Consider the following 17,286-nt stretch of genomic DNA (forward strand, 5'->3'; position numbering starts at 1 on the left):
TTGTTATTATTATTTTTACATTTTAAAACAAGTCTCCATCTACATCAGGTGTTTATCAGAACGCTGCAACACTGTTTTGATGTGAAGCTCCAGAAATGTTCTGTGGAAACTTCCCCTGACTTTAACATCAACATGAGGAGAGGAGATAATAAAAATGTTCATTTTGGGGTCAACGTTTCCTTTAAATGTGAGGATATTCTGCTTTCCTTTGACATGTATGACAGTAAATGAAGAGTCTCTGGATGAATGTGAGGGAATAATGACATAATTTTTTATTTTTGGGCGAACTGTTCCTTTAAATTTGAGGATTTCCTGCTTTTCTTTACCACTTATGACAGTTAATAAATATGTGAAACTGAACTTTTCTTACAATATTCAGCATGTTTTCCTTATTAGTAATTAATTTATATTTAATTGCCGATGAAATTAATATAAAAAATGTAAATGTGGCTCTGATGCAACATGTGATCTACAAAGTAACTAAAGCTATAAAATACATGTAGGGGAACAAAAAACGTGGTGGACGTTCCTCAAAATGTCACTTAAATGAAAGTAAATCTACTGAGTTACACTCCGTCACTGGTTAGTAAACATGCTGAGTCAGCACTCTGGTGGTTTCCCATTCACAGTGAATCATTAAAGCGAACATGAGCGAAGTGCAGAGACTCGTTCACTGAGCTGAGATCAGTCTTCAGTCAGCTGCAGGCTGCACACAGCAGCCGCCAGCAGGGAAACACTGACCTCTGGTGGACAGTCAGAGCAAAAAGATCACCAGAGCGGAAACTTCAACACACTTATAATGAAGTCAGCTACTCTGTAACACACTCTTGGTTTGCTTTCTTTAAGGACACGTGATTCAGAGTCAACACATTTTTCCTGTGAACATTTTCTCACTTAAAAAAAAAACCCTGAAACTCTGAGCTGATTAGTTTCATTTCCACAGCCTCGACTAACTCCGCCCGTCTGAACTGTCTTAAAGCTGAGAGAATCAGATATTTTTAGTCAGACATCAGGACAGTTTAAAGCCGTGTTAGAGGCGACAACGCTGGATGTTTGCGATGTAACGTCGGGGCACAAAACCATATTTTTGACAAGACATCAGGACATTTTTCTAACCAGGTTAGAGGCAACGAAAACTGGTGTTTCTGACGAGACATCAGGATCATTTCCAGCCAGGTTTCTAGATATTGTTGACCAGGTGTCGGGACATTTTCAAAATGTTTGTGGCAATAAAAATTGACGTTTTTTAACAAGATGTCAGGACATTTTCAGGTTGTTTCTTGTGATAAAACCAGATATTTATGACAACACGTTCAGATATTATCCAGACGCGACTGTTGCAACGAAATCAGAAGTTTGTGCCGAGGTGTCAGGATATTTTCCAGCTGTGTTAGAGGCAATGAATCAGATATTTTTAGTCAGACATCAGGACAGTTTAAAGCCGTGTTAGAGGCGACAACGCTGGATGTTTGTGATGTAACGTCGGGGCACAAAATCATATTTTTGACAAGACATCAGGACATTTTTCTAACCGTGCTAGTGGCAACAAAAAACTGTGTTTTTGAGGGACATTTTCCAGCAGCACATTCACTTCATACAACAACTTTAAAATAATAAAAGAAAAACCAACAACGTGTGTTTTTCTTGGTTTTATTGCAACAACAATGGTGCCAAAAAATTGCACAGTTTGCCCATTTACAATGACATCAGATAATAAAAATGTGAGAGATATAAAAAACATCAAAGCAACCCATTTTGACACGAGAACGCTTGAAACCTGAGGAGAAAACACTCTTCCACGCTCGAGCCTCACCGCACAATAGAAACAAAAGAAACCAGCGTCGGACGTGGTCTTGTTTTCTGTCACCGGCCCGGTTCTGTTTATTAACACGAGTTCTAACTAGTTCTGCACGACACGGACCAGCTAGCAGGAGGTTACAGGTTTTAAAAGTCACTCTAGGCAGAAGCAGAATAAAGAAACTGATACGGTTACCAGACGTTAAAGCACTTAGAGACAGTCGAGACATTTAAATGTGATTTTTTTTTTTACTTCCCTACCACCAGATAAACACCAGAAAAGATCAGATTTAAGACGAAGATTTTCACAGCCGTCTCTCAATCAGAATAACCAACATTAAACTCTATCTGTTAAAATGCTTGTTTTTTAAAGGGACTCTGGTATGACAGAACGTTTGACCTGTTCGTTTTTGTGGTTGATCAGAACAAAACATTTTTTAAAAAATTTTATTTAAAATGATCAAATCAAATGAAGCAGACGATCAGTTTCTCCAAGTGATTTGATCTGAATGTTAAACGGCTCCTAAAACAGGAAACGTGATAAAAAAAGAAGAGAGAAATCTGTGATAAACTGCTGATTTAGACATTTGAAGGTGTTTTTGATCATCGTGCACTTTTTACTGACGAGGTAATTTAAAAAAAAAAAAATATGATCAGAGTCAGAGATGAAGTCAAGTGAAAAAAAGCTGATATCTCTGGTTCTGCTGTATCAACCGTGATCTTTTGTTTCTGAACTCTACATAACGAGCCCGACAGTGTAAATGAAGTGCAGTGCGCCTACATTACCCACAATGCAACTTAGCCACTGGGTGACATCACTGGAGGGTTTTTTTTCCCTTTATCAGATCACATGCAGCTTCCTCTGGAGCCTTTTTTTTTTTTTACACACACACAGTCGTAAATAATGTTAAATTGGAAGAATAATGTAAAGATCTCTTTGTCTGAATTCAAACCATGTAGCCGGATATAAAATAAATGAACACTGTCGATGATGGAGGCATTTTTCACAAGAAGAGCAGCAGCTCCACAGTCTGTCACACCGGTTTTAAAATGGCAGTGTTCAGAGATCGAGGTTTGATAAAATGCAGAACTTAAACTGGACGTATTCAAGGAACGTTTCAGGAAGAAATGTGTTTAAGCTGATTTCACGTCTTCCTGTAAAATATTCCAGATTTAGACAAAACACACAAAACGTCGCCTCAATTCAAAATATTCCAAAACGTCACATTCTTCCCCTCAAAGTGTGAAAGAAAAAAACCGTCGCGTGTAACTCTGCAACTACGACATCATCACAGTGAACACCGATATAAACCACATTATATTATATTAATATATATATATATAAAAAAACCAAAAAAACAATAACTCTCTGTCTTCTAATTTGTTCTACAAAGTCGAGTGAATGCCACGACATCACGACGAGCCGGACGATGTGCGATCTCAAAGCGCTAAAAACACAAAAGATTTGCACCAGACAGACGAGTTAACCACACACACGCACACACACACACACACACACACACACACACACACACACACACACACACACACACACACAGTGCAGGTACATTCACAGAAGGAACAACAGCGGGCGTCTTTGCAGAAGATGTTGACGTGTGTTTGTGGAGTGATTTGGTCCCCAGTGATCTTTAGTATCTAGTCATCATAAAAGTCGCCCAAACTAGAATCAAACTACGGCGCTGGATGAATATTCTTGCGAGTAACGAACCGGTGAAACACTCTCACATCCACCGCGGGCCTTCATCATGAAGCCGACACCCTGCTGCTGAGGACTGAATGGTTTCAAACCGACAGCCGGAGGAAGCAGAAAGGCACAGCAGCTGCTTCACTGACACGAGGACGTGACACAGAGCGACACGATAAAACAGCTTTAAACACAAAGAGGCAGAAAATATACGAGAATGACGAAATCTGGAGCAGATTCAAGCAACAGAAAATATATAAATCTCTCGTCTGTAGTTGTGTTTTCATTATTACAGTGATTCATAAAAACACTTGTGAAACTAAGCAGCTTAAAAAAACAAAAACAAATTGGCAACAAAATCAAAAGTCAAAACAACTCAGCACACTCGAATCTTCAAAACATTCAAATTGTCACAAGACTTTTTGTTGCTCTAACTTCAATACTTGCTGCTCTGCTCCATGTGTGGCTGACTTTATTTTGTAAAAGGACACGTTATCAGTTTAAATTCACATGTACTCAAAACAAAAGTAAGACAAACGGTGACGAGCTGCTTGGTTATTAATATTCACCTGTACATCCGCCGACAGCACAGCTAACCGTGATTCAACCCCCGAAACAGCAGCAGCGCAAAGAAAGGAAATTATAATCACAATGCGCGGGTTTAAAATATCTGCTAGGAGCTTAAAGTTTGAATCTTTAATCGTACTGTAAATGTGTATCAGCTGTAATACTGAACAGACGTCCCGTAATCCTTCACTGAGCATAAATCCGAGGCTTACAGGAAGTAAATAAATAATCTGCTTTTAAAATTTCAGCGAGAACAAAGTACAGCGTCTGTGTCAAAGTACCAACAACAACAAGTGATTATAGTCGTTATGAGTCAATAACATGAAAAACTGAGTGATTATTTATGATTCAGCTCATCATCAGATGCTAATTTCTGTCAGTTTAGCTCATTTATCCCAATCAGCTCATTAACTTCTGCTGTAATCCTCTTTAACCAGTTCACACCTGAACACTTAAACAGCATCAGTTCTGTCAGCATGACCAAGTTTCTTTTATATAAATCATAAATCTGGTGTGAGTGTGTGATAAATTTGCTTCTACTTTGCTGTTTTTACAGTCAAAATCAAGCTACAGTCACTGAAAACTAATTTCAGATTAAAAGCCTCGAAGGAAAAGGGAGGATAAATGCTCTCTAACCCACTGGGAAGCTTTTAATTTGAAAAACACGTGTGCAGGAAGTTTTCTGAACAGTTTCACACAGAACAGCGATGAAGAAGAAAAAAAAAAATCACAGTACTGATGGAAGCGACTGCATGGAGAGATCAGGTACGAGTGGAGAGTTGTCGTCGTGATAAGCAGAAAGTGTTGACGTGTTTCCTTTGCTGCCTTTCTCTTCAAGTTCTTGGCTCGTTTAATTCAAGTATGAGAATATTTTTAAACTGTGACTTTTGACCTCGTGACTATTAGACGCTCATTTAACAGTCACTGTTGCCTTAGTGAGTGAACGAGAGAGTGAGTGAGCGTCAGGCGATGCAGGAAAACAAGACGAAAAGAGAATTATGTGAAGTCGCAGAAGTTGTTTGGCTACATGATTTTTTTGTAGAAAACACGGATCATAATTTTCTCATTCCTTCATTTGTCTTTAACATTGTTCTGTATCAATCACTTCATTTACACCTGGTGTTAAAATGGAATCTGCATCAGATAATAAACGATCCAGCTCGACTGTTGAGTTTTTAAGGAAAATGTATAAACTCTATTCATTCGTCCCATTTTGTAAATTCTGCAAACGTAATTAATGAAGTTTTTCCTTTCTTTGAATAAAAATAGTGTCAGTTTGTGAAACTAAAACTAAATAACAGGTGTGTTTTCTTTCTGTGATTGACAAATGCAAAAAGGTAATTATCTGCCCACTGGGGCTGTATTTAAATAAAATCTGAACTGTCAAAGTGTCAATTATATTATAATTTCAAACAAAACAAATGGGAAACTTCATAGGCAGATTATAACCTTTGGTTACAGGAATGGACGAGTATGAAAATGTGCGAGAAAAATCTGGTTATTTTAATTGCAAAACGTATTTTAGTATTTAACAGTTGTCCCAGACTTTGTGCGTCTCCTCTTCCCTTTGCAATTTTGAATCTATGATGCCATGTCTCATAATAACAAAGAGATAAAAGGATGATAATCAACTGGAACTGTGGTTAAAGGCTTTGGTGGTGGGGAACATAAACATGGCCTCCGAATTATCTGACACATCAATAAAACGGCAAATCATTAGCTTGTGTTTCTCCTTAATTTCTTATCCGGATAACGTGTCTGATTGTATTCTAATACCAGGTGCAGACGAGGTGTTTGGGTGATTAAGGGGAGGATGTAAACATGAATCCTTTGGGTTTCTCTGATGGAGTTGAAGCCACCGGTTTTGTGGCCGCGACAGTCAACAGTAAAAGACGACACACAGCTTCACGTCATCGCTAAGCGGTAGGCAGTGTAGGAGTTTACAGCGCGGTGACCACAGCGAACAATGCCACTGAAGACACTGCAGACAACAGACATAAGAACAGTTAACACCCTGTTGTGAATCTCTAGTATCAGTAGCTTCACTGGTTGCGGAGTTGTCGCTCCTTGAAGGCAGAGCTATAGATATACAGAGTAAGGCAAACTTGGTTTCGGGTCGATCCTTCGGAGCCATATTCGCACCAAATGTTCCAAGGCCGTTACATCCCTCTCTCTTTAAAACTCAGTGTAACTACCATGGAGCTTTTAGTGCCAACATCGAGCAGGCAGTTCCCCAAAGCTATGTATGTCTATGGCTCTGCTCCATGGCAGCTGGGCCGAGGATGTCTCCTCGAGAACGGATCAACCAGCTTCGGAGAGTAAAGCTTCGTCTAGAGAAAAGGCTTGTTATGGTGGAGATGTGGACTGAGACCGGTCAGGTACCGTCAGAGCAGACAACACAAGGCCAGGGGGACGAGCGCCGCCAACAGGAAGTAGGTGACTCTGTAGAGGTGGAGCGGAGAGAAGGTCACCATGGCGACGGCCAAGGGGAGGGGGAGGCAGGTAGTCACATGAAGGAGTTTACTGGAAGAGACGAAGAGGACGTTAAAGCGGAATTCCCCGGAGACTACAGTGATTATACGAGTCGATCTCTGTGCTGGTGATGATGCGTTCTCACCTGTTGCTGAGTATTAAAGTGTTGCAGTTAATAAGCAGCGTGTACACAATAATTACAGGCACAATGTGTGGCCAGCAAGGGTCCGGATCCAGCTGGGTGGAGTACCTGCAGACCATCAAAACAACAGAATCAAAAGTTATGCAGACACGTTCCCAGTGTTTACCTCTGCACCACGTCTGACGCTGACAAGACTTTGGTATGTTATATTTGGTATTTCACAACTTACACGCACTTTAAAATTGAGGTTGTTATTCAAACTCATGTTCACTGAAGCAGAAAACATCTCGAATACCTGTAGGTGCAAATATCTGCTGAGTTATCTGGAGAAAACGCTGCTGTGTTTTTGTCATAGGGGACATAGAAATAAATCAAAAGGTTAAGAAGTGAGTCATTGTTCCTTCGGAGGATCACAGCGGGCTGATCAGAGCTGCAGCCTGTCGGGATGAAAGCATCTCGGGTCTAACTGGAAAATTATCCTCGACCTTATCGGCATAATTGGTCTTAACAAATCAGGTACTTAACTGTTGCTCTGGCCGCTCTGTTTATGTACGTGTGGACACTTTTCTCAACAGCTAACGTGGCATTAATTAGCATTCTTAATAAACACGGCCGAGCAGGCGCTTTGACTCTCCCACTCGCTCTCTGCTTTAATACTGTACCTCAGGTTGCGGATCCAGTGGATGAGTGACGGTGCGATGAGCATGAGAGGCAGCGTGAGCAGCGCCGACAGGCAGAGGTGCAGCTGCAGGTCGTCCCTCACCTCTTGCAGAGCGCACTCAGACAGCAGGGGGGCGCCGTTACATTCTTTAGACTTGCTTAAGGATTCGGCGTCCACTTTCCCGTTCTCAGTGTCTTTGTGCTTCCCCGGTGCCTGAAGGGATGATCGAACACTTCAGCTTGAATTTGAGAAGAACCAGACTGAATTTTAAAACCGAAAATCTTACCAGATTCAGCATGTGACTCAAAGATCTCTCTGTCATTTGTAGCCTCAGTACCTGAGCATGCAAACAAACACAGTGTGAAGAGATTCAACAGGCTCAATGACTGTGACAGTGATGCTTCTCTGTAAAATGACTGGAGAGCGATTCATTTGTACAGGTACTGTCAACTTTCAAATTATTTTGTCAATCGATTATTCAGGTTTAGTGCAAAATAAGTCACAATTTTTATGATACGAGCTCTTTAAACATGAATATTTTCCGGTTTCTTTCCTTCACTTTGACAGTAAACTGAATATCTTTGTGTTGTGTACAAAAAAAGACATTTGAGGACGTCATCTTGGACTTTGTTAAACAGTAATTGACATTTTCTCGACCAAAAAACGAATCGAATAATCAAGAAAATAATCGACAGATAGATCTACGCTGAAAATAATGGTAAAGCTCCATGAATACGTCCTAAAACTCACCCTGTAAAGGTGAAGCAGGAAGGCTACAACCATGGACAGCGCTCCACAGGAAGTCCCGCCTATAACAGTCAGACACAGAGTGATGATGATCTGCGTCCGTGGTCGCAGAGTGCCACAGTCTCTGGAGACGGACGGTCTGGAGGGAAAACAGAAATCAAGAATCAACAGTCAGATTATACAACTATTAAAGGATGCTTCAAATCAAACACCTCGATGATTCAACTCTTCAGCCTCACCTGTGCAGCGGAGCTAAAACCAGTGAGACCAGTCGCATCATGAGACGTAGGAGTGCGCTGCCCCAGTACGCAACAGCTGCCCCGAAGATGTACAGCAGAGGGGACAGGAAGTGAGGCCACTCTTCAGCTGGGACAGCACCCTCGTTAAACGTCGCATCAGGGGTGGTCGGAGGGAGCGAGTCCATGAGGGGGAGGCAGAGACCTGACCAGACCTCCTGAAACCAGCTACAGCTGAGGGAGGAAGCAGGAGGAGGAGGATCAGAAAGACAATCATGTGGTGTTCCCAAAAAAATAAAAAAATCTTTTCATGCAATTGTCAATTTTGAGATTTTCTTCTTAATTTGAGTAATCAACCAGGAAATTTCATGTCTCTTCTGTAGATTAAAGTCAGTAAGTCTACAGAGTTACAATCATTTTGTATCAAACTGGGATCAAGAATGAATTTCCAGGTTTTCTAAGTGCACCTTAGCAAGATGTGCAGGATATAAACGGGCAGATTGACTTTGTGAGGCTGCAGGCCTTTGCCCACCACCTGGCTCATGTCTGCGGCTCGCCTCGTCTTCAAGATGGTGGACAGCTGCCCCCCGCAGGCCAGGAGGAGGGTTACAGCCGTGTACACCGGCACCATGGGCCCACAGAACCTCAGGATCTGTCAGAGAAGATAAGACAGATCTGTGTTTATCCTGAAGGACGTGCCTGCGCTCGAAATAAAAGGTAATATAAGAATAACAAACTTTTAAGGGAATGCTGGAGGACAAAACAAGACAAGAAAGTCGTACCTGTCCGAGCACTCTGGGTAATGAAGTCCTTACTGACACCTGAGGTTAAAAATCAGAGGACATCAGAGCAGATCATCTTTTAACCTCCTTACTGTCATAATTAGTCATAATGAATTCATACCTTATACTGGCAGTTGGGGGCAGTGTGGAGCTGAAGGAGGACACCTGAGCTGTTGTCTGGACGACTTGTGTGGAGCATCCCTGAGATCTCAGTGACTGACGGCACGCTGTGGACAGAAGACAGAAACAATGAGTACGACCCGTAAATGTGTCGTGCAGAATAAGAAACAACAGAGCAGAACTCACCTGACTGTGGTTAAAGAATCCTCTCGAAACCACGGCACGTTTATTCTGTACACATTGGGAAGTCTATCTGCACACAGACAGAAAGAGATCATCGTTTGATTTTAAACGTGCGCACGTGAGCCGGACTGTGTATCACAAGTCAAACTTACCTTTATGAACTTTACACTGGCTTGCAACTGTGATCCTGAAGGCCTGATAGACCTGAAGACACAAGAGCAGCTCAGACGTTAGAGGCAGAGCAGGAACAGAGATACTGAGTGAAACAAGCAGGTGAGGCGATGAGAGCTACCTGGTGAAAGTGCTGCAGCTCGATGGTGTGAAGAAGCCCAGAAGAGTTCACTGTAACATCGCTGACGGTCAGACCTGAAAAAACAACAGTTACTGTAAAAGGAATCTGTGTTTACTTATTCTAGATTTTAAAAGATAAAGCGTCAACAGTGCGACAACTCACCGAAGGACAAGACATGCGGCACCGGGACGGACTGAGTCTGAGATTCTTGTCTCTGCCACTCGCACTCCACCGTGAACTGTTGACCACAGTAACATTTTAATGCTGTCTGTACAATTAACATCACTGATAAAGTGAGATGAATCTTTTCCTCGGCTTCTTTGTCCGTCTGCTCTTTGCTGGGTTGTCTCAAAGAATTTTTAAAGCGGTTTCATTTTTGATTACACCAGATGATGCATCCCCTGATTTCTTCCTGACAAATGAGGTTGACCTTTTGGTTTGTAGTGAAACGACAACTCAGTATTGGTTATCAAATTTTATCAGCTGATACTGGCCGATTAAAGATTCATGATATTTGAAAAACAAGCATTTAATTGACAATAAATCTGGATTAGACACTTAGAAAAGTTTGTAATAACTCTTCAAGATTTGAATTGGTCATCATATTAGCTTAAACACACAAAACTAGACATTCCCGTCATCCTCAGCTGTACTTCATAACTTTACTGTGTACCTTTTTAATTTGCAAAGTACATTTTTGACATAACTTCTTTCACAACAGCCAGAAAATCACGATTACAGGAAAAATACAATAAAAAACAATGTATGTAGCTGCATCTGATTCACTGACTGAAGCAGCATGTGAAATGTGTGGTTTGCTCCTTGTTGTTGTTAATCTAATTTGTAAATCAAGTTATGTCACTCCACGGATCCTGCTGTATGTTGGAACATTGATTTTTCTGGTCTGCTGTGCACCCGGGAGAGCAGCACTGCTGTGCAGAGGTAAGAGCAGCTAAACAAACAGAGACAGACAACAGAAAGACGAGGAGAAGAAGAATCTCATCATCACAGAGTCTCTGTACCTGTTTGCCGTTGAGGTTGGAGGCCGAAACAACCAGATGAGTAACAGAAGACAAGTCACTGAGACTGAGAATCAGGACCTGAGGAGGAGAACAGGCAGCTGTGATCAGCCTGCAGCGGCTCAGACTGGACTGGACGACGTCTCGTTAGAGGATAATTACCTTGTACGGAGGCAGAAGCTCGGTTCCCGTGGACAGATCCACCGCGTGCACACTGGGAAATTCAAAGAGCACGAATGAAGAGTAAAGAATTAGTTTTATCATCTTAAATGATGACGAAAGGGGAAAACAGGAGGTGGAGAAAAAGATATAATCCTATTCTTACCATGAAGAACCGTTCCTGTGCGTGCAGCCGTAGACCCAGCTGGTCATCTCCTGTTGGACACAACGATAAATCAGAGTCAAGAACACTCTGCTTTCTGCCTCTTTTTACTACATTCACAAATAGACGTCTATATGTATCACGAGTCTGGAAACTCACCAGGTTGTTGCTCCGGCAGTAAAAGTGGCTGTAAGCTTTCCTGCGACTCGACAGAGCAAACAGGAAGTATTTGACCTGTCCTTCCTGCAGGAGAAGAGCATTTGTATTTCTGTCTGTATTTATTTTTATAAATCATTGATGCATTTATTGACTGTACATAAGGAGCTCCTTTATTATATTAGGACAAAGTCTGGAAACCTTTGGCGTGCTGTAGGCCAGACGCAGCGTGTTCACTTCACTCCACGCTTCAGGAATATCTGGAGAACAAAAGAAATGCAGAATTGATTTGAGCTTCGTAAATGTTTTGGTTTCTATGACAGTAAACCTGGTATCTTTCAGTTGTGGACAAAATAAAGTATTTGAGACTAATAATTATGGCACCAGGTGGACAGTTTTCACCATTTTCAAATTAATAGATTAATTAAAAGAACAATCGAGAATAAAAATATTTGCTGCTGCCCTAAATTTCTCTGTTTATATTTCAGCCTCTCTGTGGTGAGTTGTCACCTAAGATGGAGATGGAGGTGTCTTGAGTTTCTCCCACCTCCCTGACAGGGTGTCTGATGAAATGATGGTTCAGTACTGACAGCTTCTTCTCTGGGTTTTCTGTGAACTAATAAAAACATAATGCTTAGCTTGAAAAACAGACGACACGTGTTTGTAGATGTAATATTTCACGCTGATGTCCCCCGAGGCTCCGGTGCAATAACATCTTTCTTCTCCCTTCATATTTTTCACAGAAAAGATTAATTTTAAAAAACATGTTTGTTGTTCTGACCTGTCTGGTTTCAGGATTAATGAGGTCGAAGAACGCCCGGACAGTCGCCAGAACAAGCTCTTTGCACCTGGAACACAAACACACTTCATCTCAGTAATCTGCATGATTTTTAAATACAATTGTCGATCCAAACATAAAGCTACATAAAGTGTTCTTACCAAACGATGGACAGATGGTCAGTCGACACCCAGGTCCTGGGAACTGCTGTTGCCTTGAACATTCAAACATAAGTTGAAAAGCAGTGACAGAATCCTTCAGCTCTAAACGTTTTTAAGAAGTACTCTCTACCAAGAAACCAACAGAGCACAAAAAATACAACTTTAAGCCGAATCCTGTGAGTAGAAAAGAAGTCCAAGTTCTTCAGTTCTTAAAAAAAACCTCCCTGGAGAAGCTCCAGCAGTGGTGAAGGTGCTCTATCACTCGGTCAAGCGCCTCTTAACCAGTTCACAAACAACACTTACCACCAGCGACAGCTTATTGGGGTCTCCCGGAGGACAAGACAGGGACGTCAGGCCGGAGCGGACCTGGTAGTCACGGTAACCACCCCCAACTGACAGCACCGTGACGTTCCTGAGCTTGTTGGCCTGGTTCTGCCACTTCTGTCTCACTGCAGAGTAGAAATCTACACGGAGCAAAGATTTCACATTTACCCGAATCTGTATTTTATATCAAAGCTCTGATACTGAAAAAAACATTTCTCCTCACCGAGCAGGTACGGGTCCAGGGCCAGCACTGGAGCCAGGTGAGGGGAGGCCTGGGTGATGATGAGGCTGACCAGGTTGGTGTTGAAGCGGGGCAGAGTGTAGAGCGCCCGGGCCACCACTCCACCCATGGAGTGACCGACCACCACCACACTCTGAGGAGGCGTCTTCAGGTGCTGGAGGGAGCAGAAACAGAGGAAAAACAGACGGTTAAACCTCTCAAACTCTGGCAGGATTTAGCATCATACATACATCCATGTCTCTGTTTTTGAGTCTGTTGTGTTTGTTACTTAAACGAGTTTGTTCCTGCAAGTTATTTGACGTAATTGGATCTTTGTCGGTTGTCTCGTGCTGCTTTTACTGCTAACAAAAAGCTGCATTAAGAAATTACTTCTGCAGCTGTGTTTGCAATTGGAATTTCAGGAATTTTAGTTTACTCTGCTGGTGCCGTGTCAGCTTCTGAGGGATTACTTCAATGTAGAGGTGGCGAAATGTGTGTGATGTGCATCCCTCCCCTATCCCCCCTCCAACACTGAAACACAACTCCACCAGCAGCATCCGTCATCTGGTATAAGTAACCCTGTCCGACGAGCGGATGATATTTGAGGCCTGACCTTGTACAGCCTCAGGATGGCCTTAATGCTCTCGTGCAGGAAGTGCGTCTGCCGGAGCAAACTGCCGCCGTACAGGGCCACCAGCTCCTCGTTGAAGTCCACGGTGAACACGTTGAAGTGGAGACCTCCCTCCATGTTTTCAGCCTTCCTCAAGGCCACGGAGCCCAGAGAGCGAGCTGCGAAGAAGACGGGGGGGAAATCACACAGATGTGGAGTCAAAGCTGGTTATAATCTGATCATCACCATGTGCTCAGCTTTAATGCTGCAATATTTATTAATGCACAGCCCGTGTGTGCAAATTATGTTTTTATATTGTGAATTATTGATCAGAGTCATCTAACGATTCTCATCCTCGGGCAGCTCTTCATGACAAACAAAGAAAACTCTCTTCTGCTATAAAATCATTAAATTTACATTGACTGTTACATTTTCCTGTATGAGAGAAACTCAGCAGCAACAGTCTGATCTAATCTGACACCAGCACTTCATCAAGCTCTTAAAAATACATCAGCTCCAAGAGTCTAAATGTAGGACAAGAAACGTCGAGGAATAGTGAGCATGGTCCGTCACTGCAAACATCACAGCGTTACTGTAAATGTGTTTGTATTCAGAAGAATAAAAGCGTGGGTGTCTTCCTCCTACACACGGCTGATAACAAGAACAAACAGCGGGAATGATCTGATGAAGGATTTGTGTCACTCAGAGCATCGCTGAGTTATTAAAGAGAGAGAGAGAGAGAATATCTGGTCAACAGAAGGTTCCAGGTTTGATTCACCCCGACAGAATTATAACTCCAGTAGAAGTAAAAATAAAACATATTTAATCCGTGTTAGAATATATTTACCTTTGTGACAACAACAGTCATGAAAAGACCAAAACCAACAATGTGTTAGTCCATTTTGTAAAACACATGACTCACTATCGCACATCCGTTTCTACTGAGGATGTTTATCTTTAAAAATAAAGATATAAAAGACATAAACTGCTATTGGCAATTAAGATGATAATGACTGATGGCTGATGTCTGTTTGTTGTATCACTGGCTCATGACATCCTGTCATTACTCTGTAATGTAGGAAAAGACACATTAATCATTTATTAATTCCACTACAGGAAACTTTACAGCAAAGGGGACTGAAGTGTTCAGAATGGGACGATATGAATATTTCATTTTCTCAACAAAATAATCAGCTGCACAGCTTTGTCGAGTCACTTGTGAGGATATTAACGATTATCATGAAAACCAACAGCTGTTTTAAACATCAGTGTTAGTTTCAGGCCCAGTATTTCACAATCAGGACGTCCCTGCTGGACAGTGTAGCTCTTAGTTAATGTTACTTAATCAGGTGGAAATAGTGCTTTGTTGAGGACTATTTTCAGCTGAGGATTAACACAAATGTGGTGCTTGAGTGAGTATTTATAGCAGCAGGACGGTGTACGTGGGATTGAGTCGAGATAAACAAGAGTGTGTGTTTATGATAATGAGGGAACTCGTTCTGTTGCACAGAAGAAGATGATATATCAAGCTGTGGACACACACAACACAGTTCCTGTTAGTTGGATTGAGATCGGGATTTATTGACAATAAGAAAGAATGTCAACAGCCTTTTCTCATAAGTACGGGTGGATAACTGAGTACACACATGTGAAGAATCACAGCAACTAAAATAAAAAACAAAAAGCGAACAAACTGTTAAAACATGGTCGCAAAAGCCAGTTTCTGCCCAAAGTTCTAACACACAACTCTGACCTTGTTTTCTCTTGTTTGCTGGCTGCTGTATGAACGATATCTTTATCAAGCCCTCTGTTACCGTTGCACTCTTACCTTGTTTATAACTGCCTGCATTCCCGGGCAGGAAGAGCACAGGGGCACCGGTGAGTTTGAGCGCTCGGGTCTCCTGAGCGTACAGACCTTCTCCGTACAGGTAGAGGCCGTACGCTGGGTAGAGTCGGGCCACGCGGCGAGGAAGAGCCACGCGCTGTCGACACGACACAAACAGCACAGACACAAATCCTCGTCAGTGGAGGTCAACTTTTAAAGGACTTTACTTCACATTAAACATCAATCTATAATTTACTGTTGGTCACTTAATATTGTTTTACTTAAATATATTTATTATAAGTAGCATTTCGTAATCACCTTCGTCAAGGAGGTTATGTTTTCACCCAAGTCTGTTTGCTTTTTTTCTGCTGATTTATTTATTTATTTGTTTCTGTGTGTGTCTTTATCTCTAAATCCAGGTTTATTTTTAAACATAACCATCCTTTGTTGAGCTCCATTTGAAAGTTGTTATATAAATTGATAGACTGAGTTGTGGCTGGAATCAAGGATGCAAGATTTTTTCAGCTGATACGATAACTGTTAATTACCCGACTGTCACTGCAGATACTGAGAAAATAACAGGTAAGAGAAACTCACATATATATTCATTTTTTAAAATAAATTGCTGACCTGTAATATATGCACACCTGAGTGTAAGACAGTCTAAAATGTAGTGACAAAGATGGTGTTGTGTTCTTGTAAATCAACATCCACACCTGTGACAATGTGTGTGGCTCACAGGTGCAGCAGTTTGTTGTTGTTGTTCTCTGTTTTTATTGGCTGCTCACGGCACAACTTTAAAGGTGCATTCAACCAATTAATGTGTGTAGATGCTGCACATGTTAAGTCAACAAAAAACAGCTCGGCTTCTGTTTTGTCTCATCTACGTCGTGCACCTCGAGCCGTAATACTGACAAAATCAAATAAAAACAGTGTTTCCATTCCAGCCCATGTTGCTAAAACCTCTTCCAGTCGAGAAGGGCAAAACAACTGAGCTGCATCACAGCATAATAACTACTGATTACCATGATTTCACATTATGATTTGTCACACTAATCTATCAAATCTGACTGATTTTCCTCCCTTTGCTGGGACTATTTAACCCTTTACAGCCCTGTGTTCACCACAAGCCCTCCAGCTGTGACTCAATGGATCCTGTCCATTAACAACACAAACAAAGCTGATGTTTCCTTCAGATACATGTGGGCTTCTTTTATCCTCCCTCATATTATATATATATATATATATATATATATATATATATATATATATATATATATATATATATATATATATATATATATATATCACAACAGAAAAGGCTGTCTGTTCTATGGTCGATGCCCCTAACAAGTGTGTTGCCTCCAGCTGTGCTCCACTTCTGGACAGATGAGCACATTAAAGCAGAAGGGGACATTACAACACCAACATGTCTGCTCACACCTGACCTGTAGCTGATCTGCTGAGAGGATTCAAGGATCCATAAGCTGGTTTATGGTGTTATAACCTGGCTAATTTTGGCTAATCTGATCCCTGAACGTGTAGGCAGCACACCTGCCGAACACACAGGTGAGACTCTGTGTTAGCATGTTAGCTGTTAGGTGTCAGGAAATAGCTTTAATTAAAAAAAAAAAAAAAGGAAAGAAAAGGAGGCTAATTAATGTTTCCTGGTCAGGTCTTGGACATGATTTAGCAGGGTACAGTGACGTTAGCATGTGCTAACCAACACGGGATGCTACACGCTAGTTTTGTGGTGATAGTAAGCGGTGTTGGGTGAAATAATTAGCCGCGCTACTCACTCTATACTCCGGGTATTCAAACATGTAGGTCATACTGCATCTGTTCTCCTCGAAGCCAGTCAGCAACTCTCGCAGGCCGACCGCCAGCAGCCCGGCAGCGAACACGTAAAAGGCCACAGCGGCGAGCTTCATGGTTCGGTTCGGACTCAGCGTGTCGGACATCACGGCAGCTTCATGTCCAGGTTGTGGCGTTTCATCCCCCGGTGTGTCCCCTCAGACTCCACACAGGTTGTCTCCTCACTCTCACCGGCTGCTGGAGCCTCCTCACAACAGGAACCACTCACTCTACAAACACCGCTGATTGGCAGAGCTGTCGGCCAATGGGAGGAGGGACCGTTAGGAAACGGACCAATAGGAGAGCAGGAATG

The 17,286-nt window shown here is 41.9% G+C and overlaps 1 protein-coding gene across 1 annotated transcript; it reads right to left on the reverse strand.

The window, feature by feature from the left end:
* Positions 1-1,634: 1,634 nt before the first annotated feature.
* pgap1 (post-GPI attachment to proteins inositol deacylase 1) lies at positions 1,635-17,209 on the reverse strand. Its single transcript, XM_037110468.1, has 26 exons — positions 16,919-17,209; positions 15,123-15,276; positions 13,298-13,473; positions 12,688-12,859; positions 12,444-12,604; positions 12,141-12,193; positions 11,983-12,049; positions 11,712-11,817; positions 11,403-11,461; positions 11,205-11,288; positions 11,049-11,098; positions 10,886-10,937; positions 10,727-10,804; positions 9,867-9,942; positions 9,705-9,778; positions 9,565-9,616; positions 9,416-9,482; positions 9,231-9,336; positions 9,110-9,148; positions 8,795-8,979; positions 8,331-8,561; positions 8,095-8,230; positions 7,631-7,681; positions 7,346-7,557; positions 6,687-6,791; positions 1,635-6,592 (listed from the first exon to the last, which is right to left on the reverse strand). Exons 1-26 carry the CDS (start codon positions 17,078-17,080, stop codon positions 6,454-6,456), a joined length of 2,847 nt encoding a protein of 948 aa, XP_036966363.1. The 5' UTR covers positions 17,081-17,209; the 3' UTR covers positions 1,635-6,453.
* Between the last annotated feature and the right edge of the window lie 77 nt (positions 17,210-17,286).

This window comes from Acanthopagrus latus, chromosome 9 (assembly GCF_904848185.1).
Source record: "Acanthopagrus latus isolate v.2019 chromosome 9, fAcaLat1.1, whole genome shotgun sequence".
Taxonomy (NCBI): Eukaryota; Metazoa; Chordata; class Actinopteri; order Spariformes; family Sparidae; genus Acanthopagrus; species Acanthopagrus latus.

Bases quoted from the DNA above. Each gene is read 5' to 3' on its own strand.
- pgap1 (XM_037110468.1), bottom strand. From the start codon at position 17,080: ATGTCCGACACGCTGAGTCCGAACCGAACCATGAAGCTCGCCGCTGTG. The intron at 13,474-15,122 runs GTAAGAGTGCAA...TCTTCTTCGCAG, and splicing joins TGCAGGCAGTTATAAACAAG to CTCGCTCTCTGGGCTCCGTG. The intron at 6,792-7,345 runs GTACAGTATTAA...GATGGTCTGCAG, and splicing joins CACTGGATCCGCAACCTGAG to GTACTCCACCCAGCTGGATC.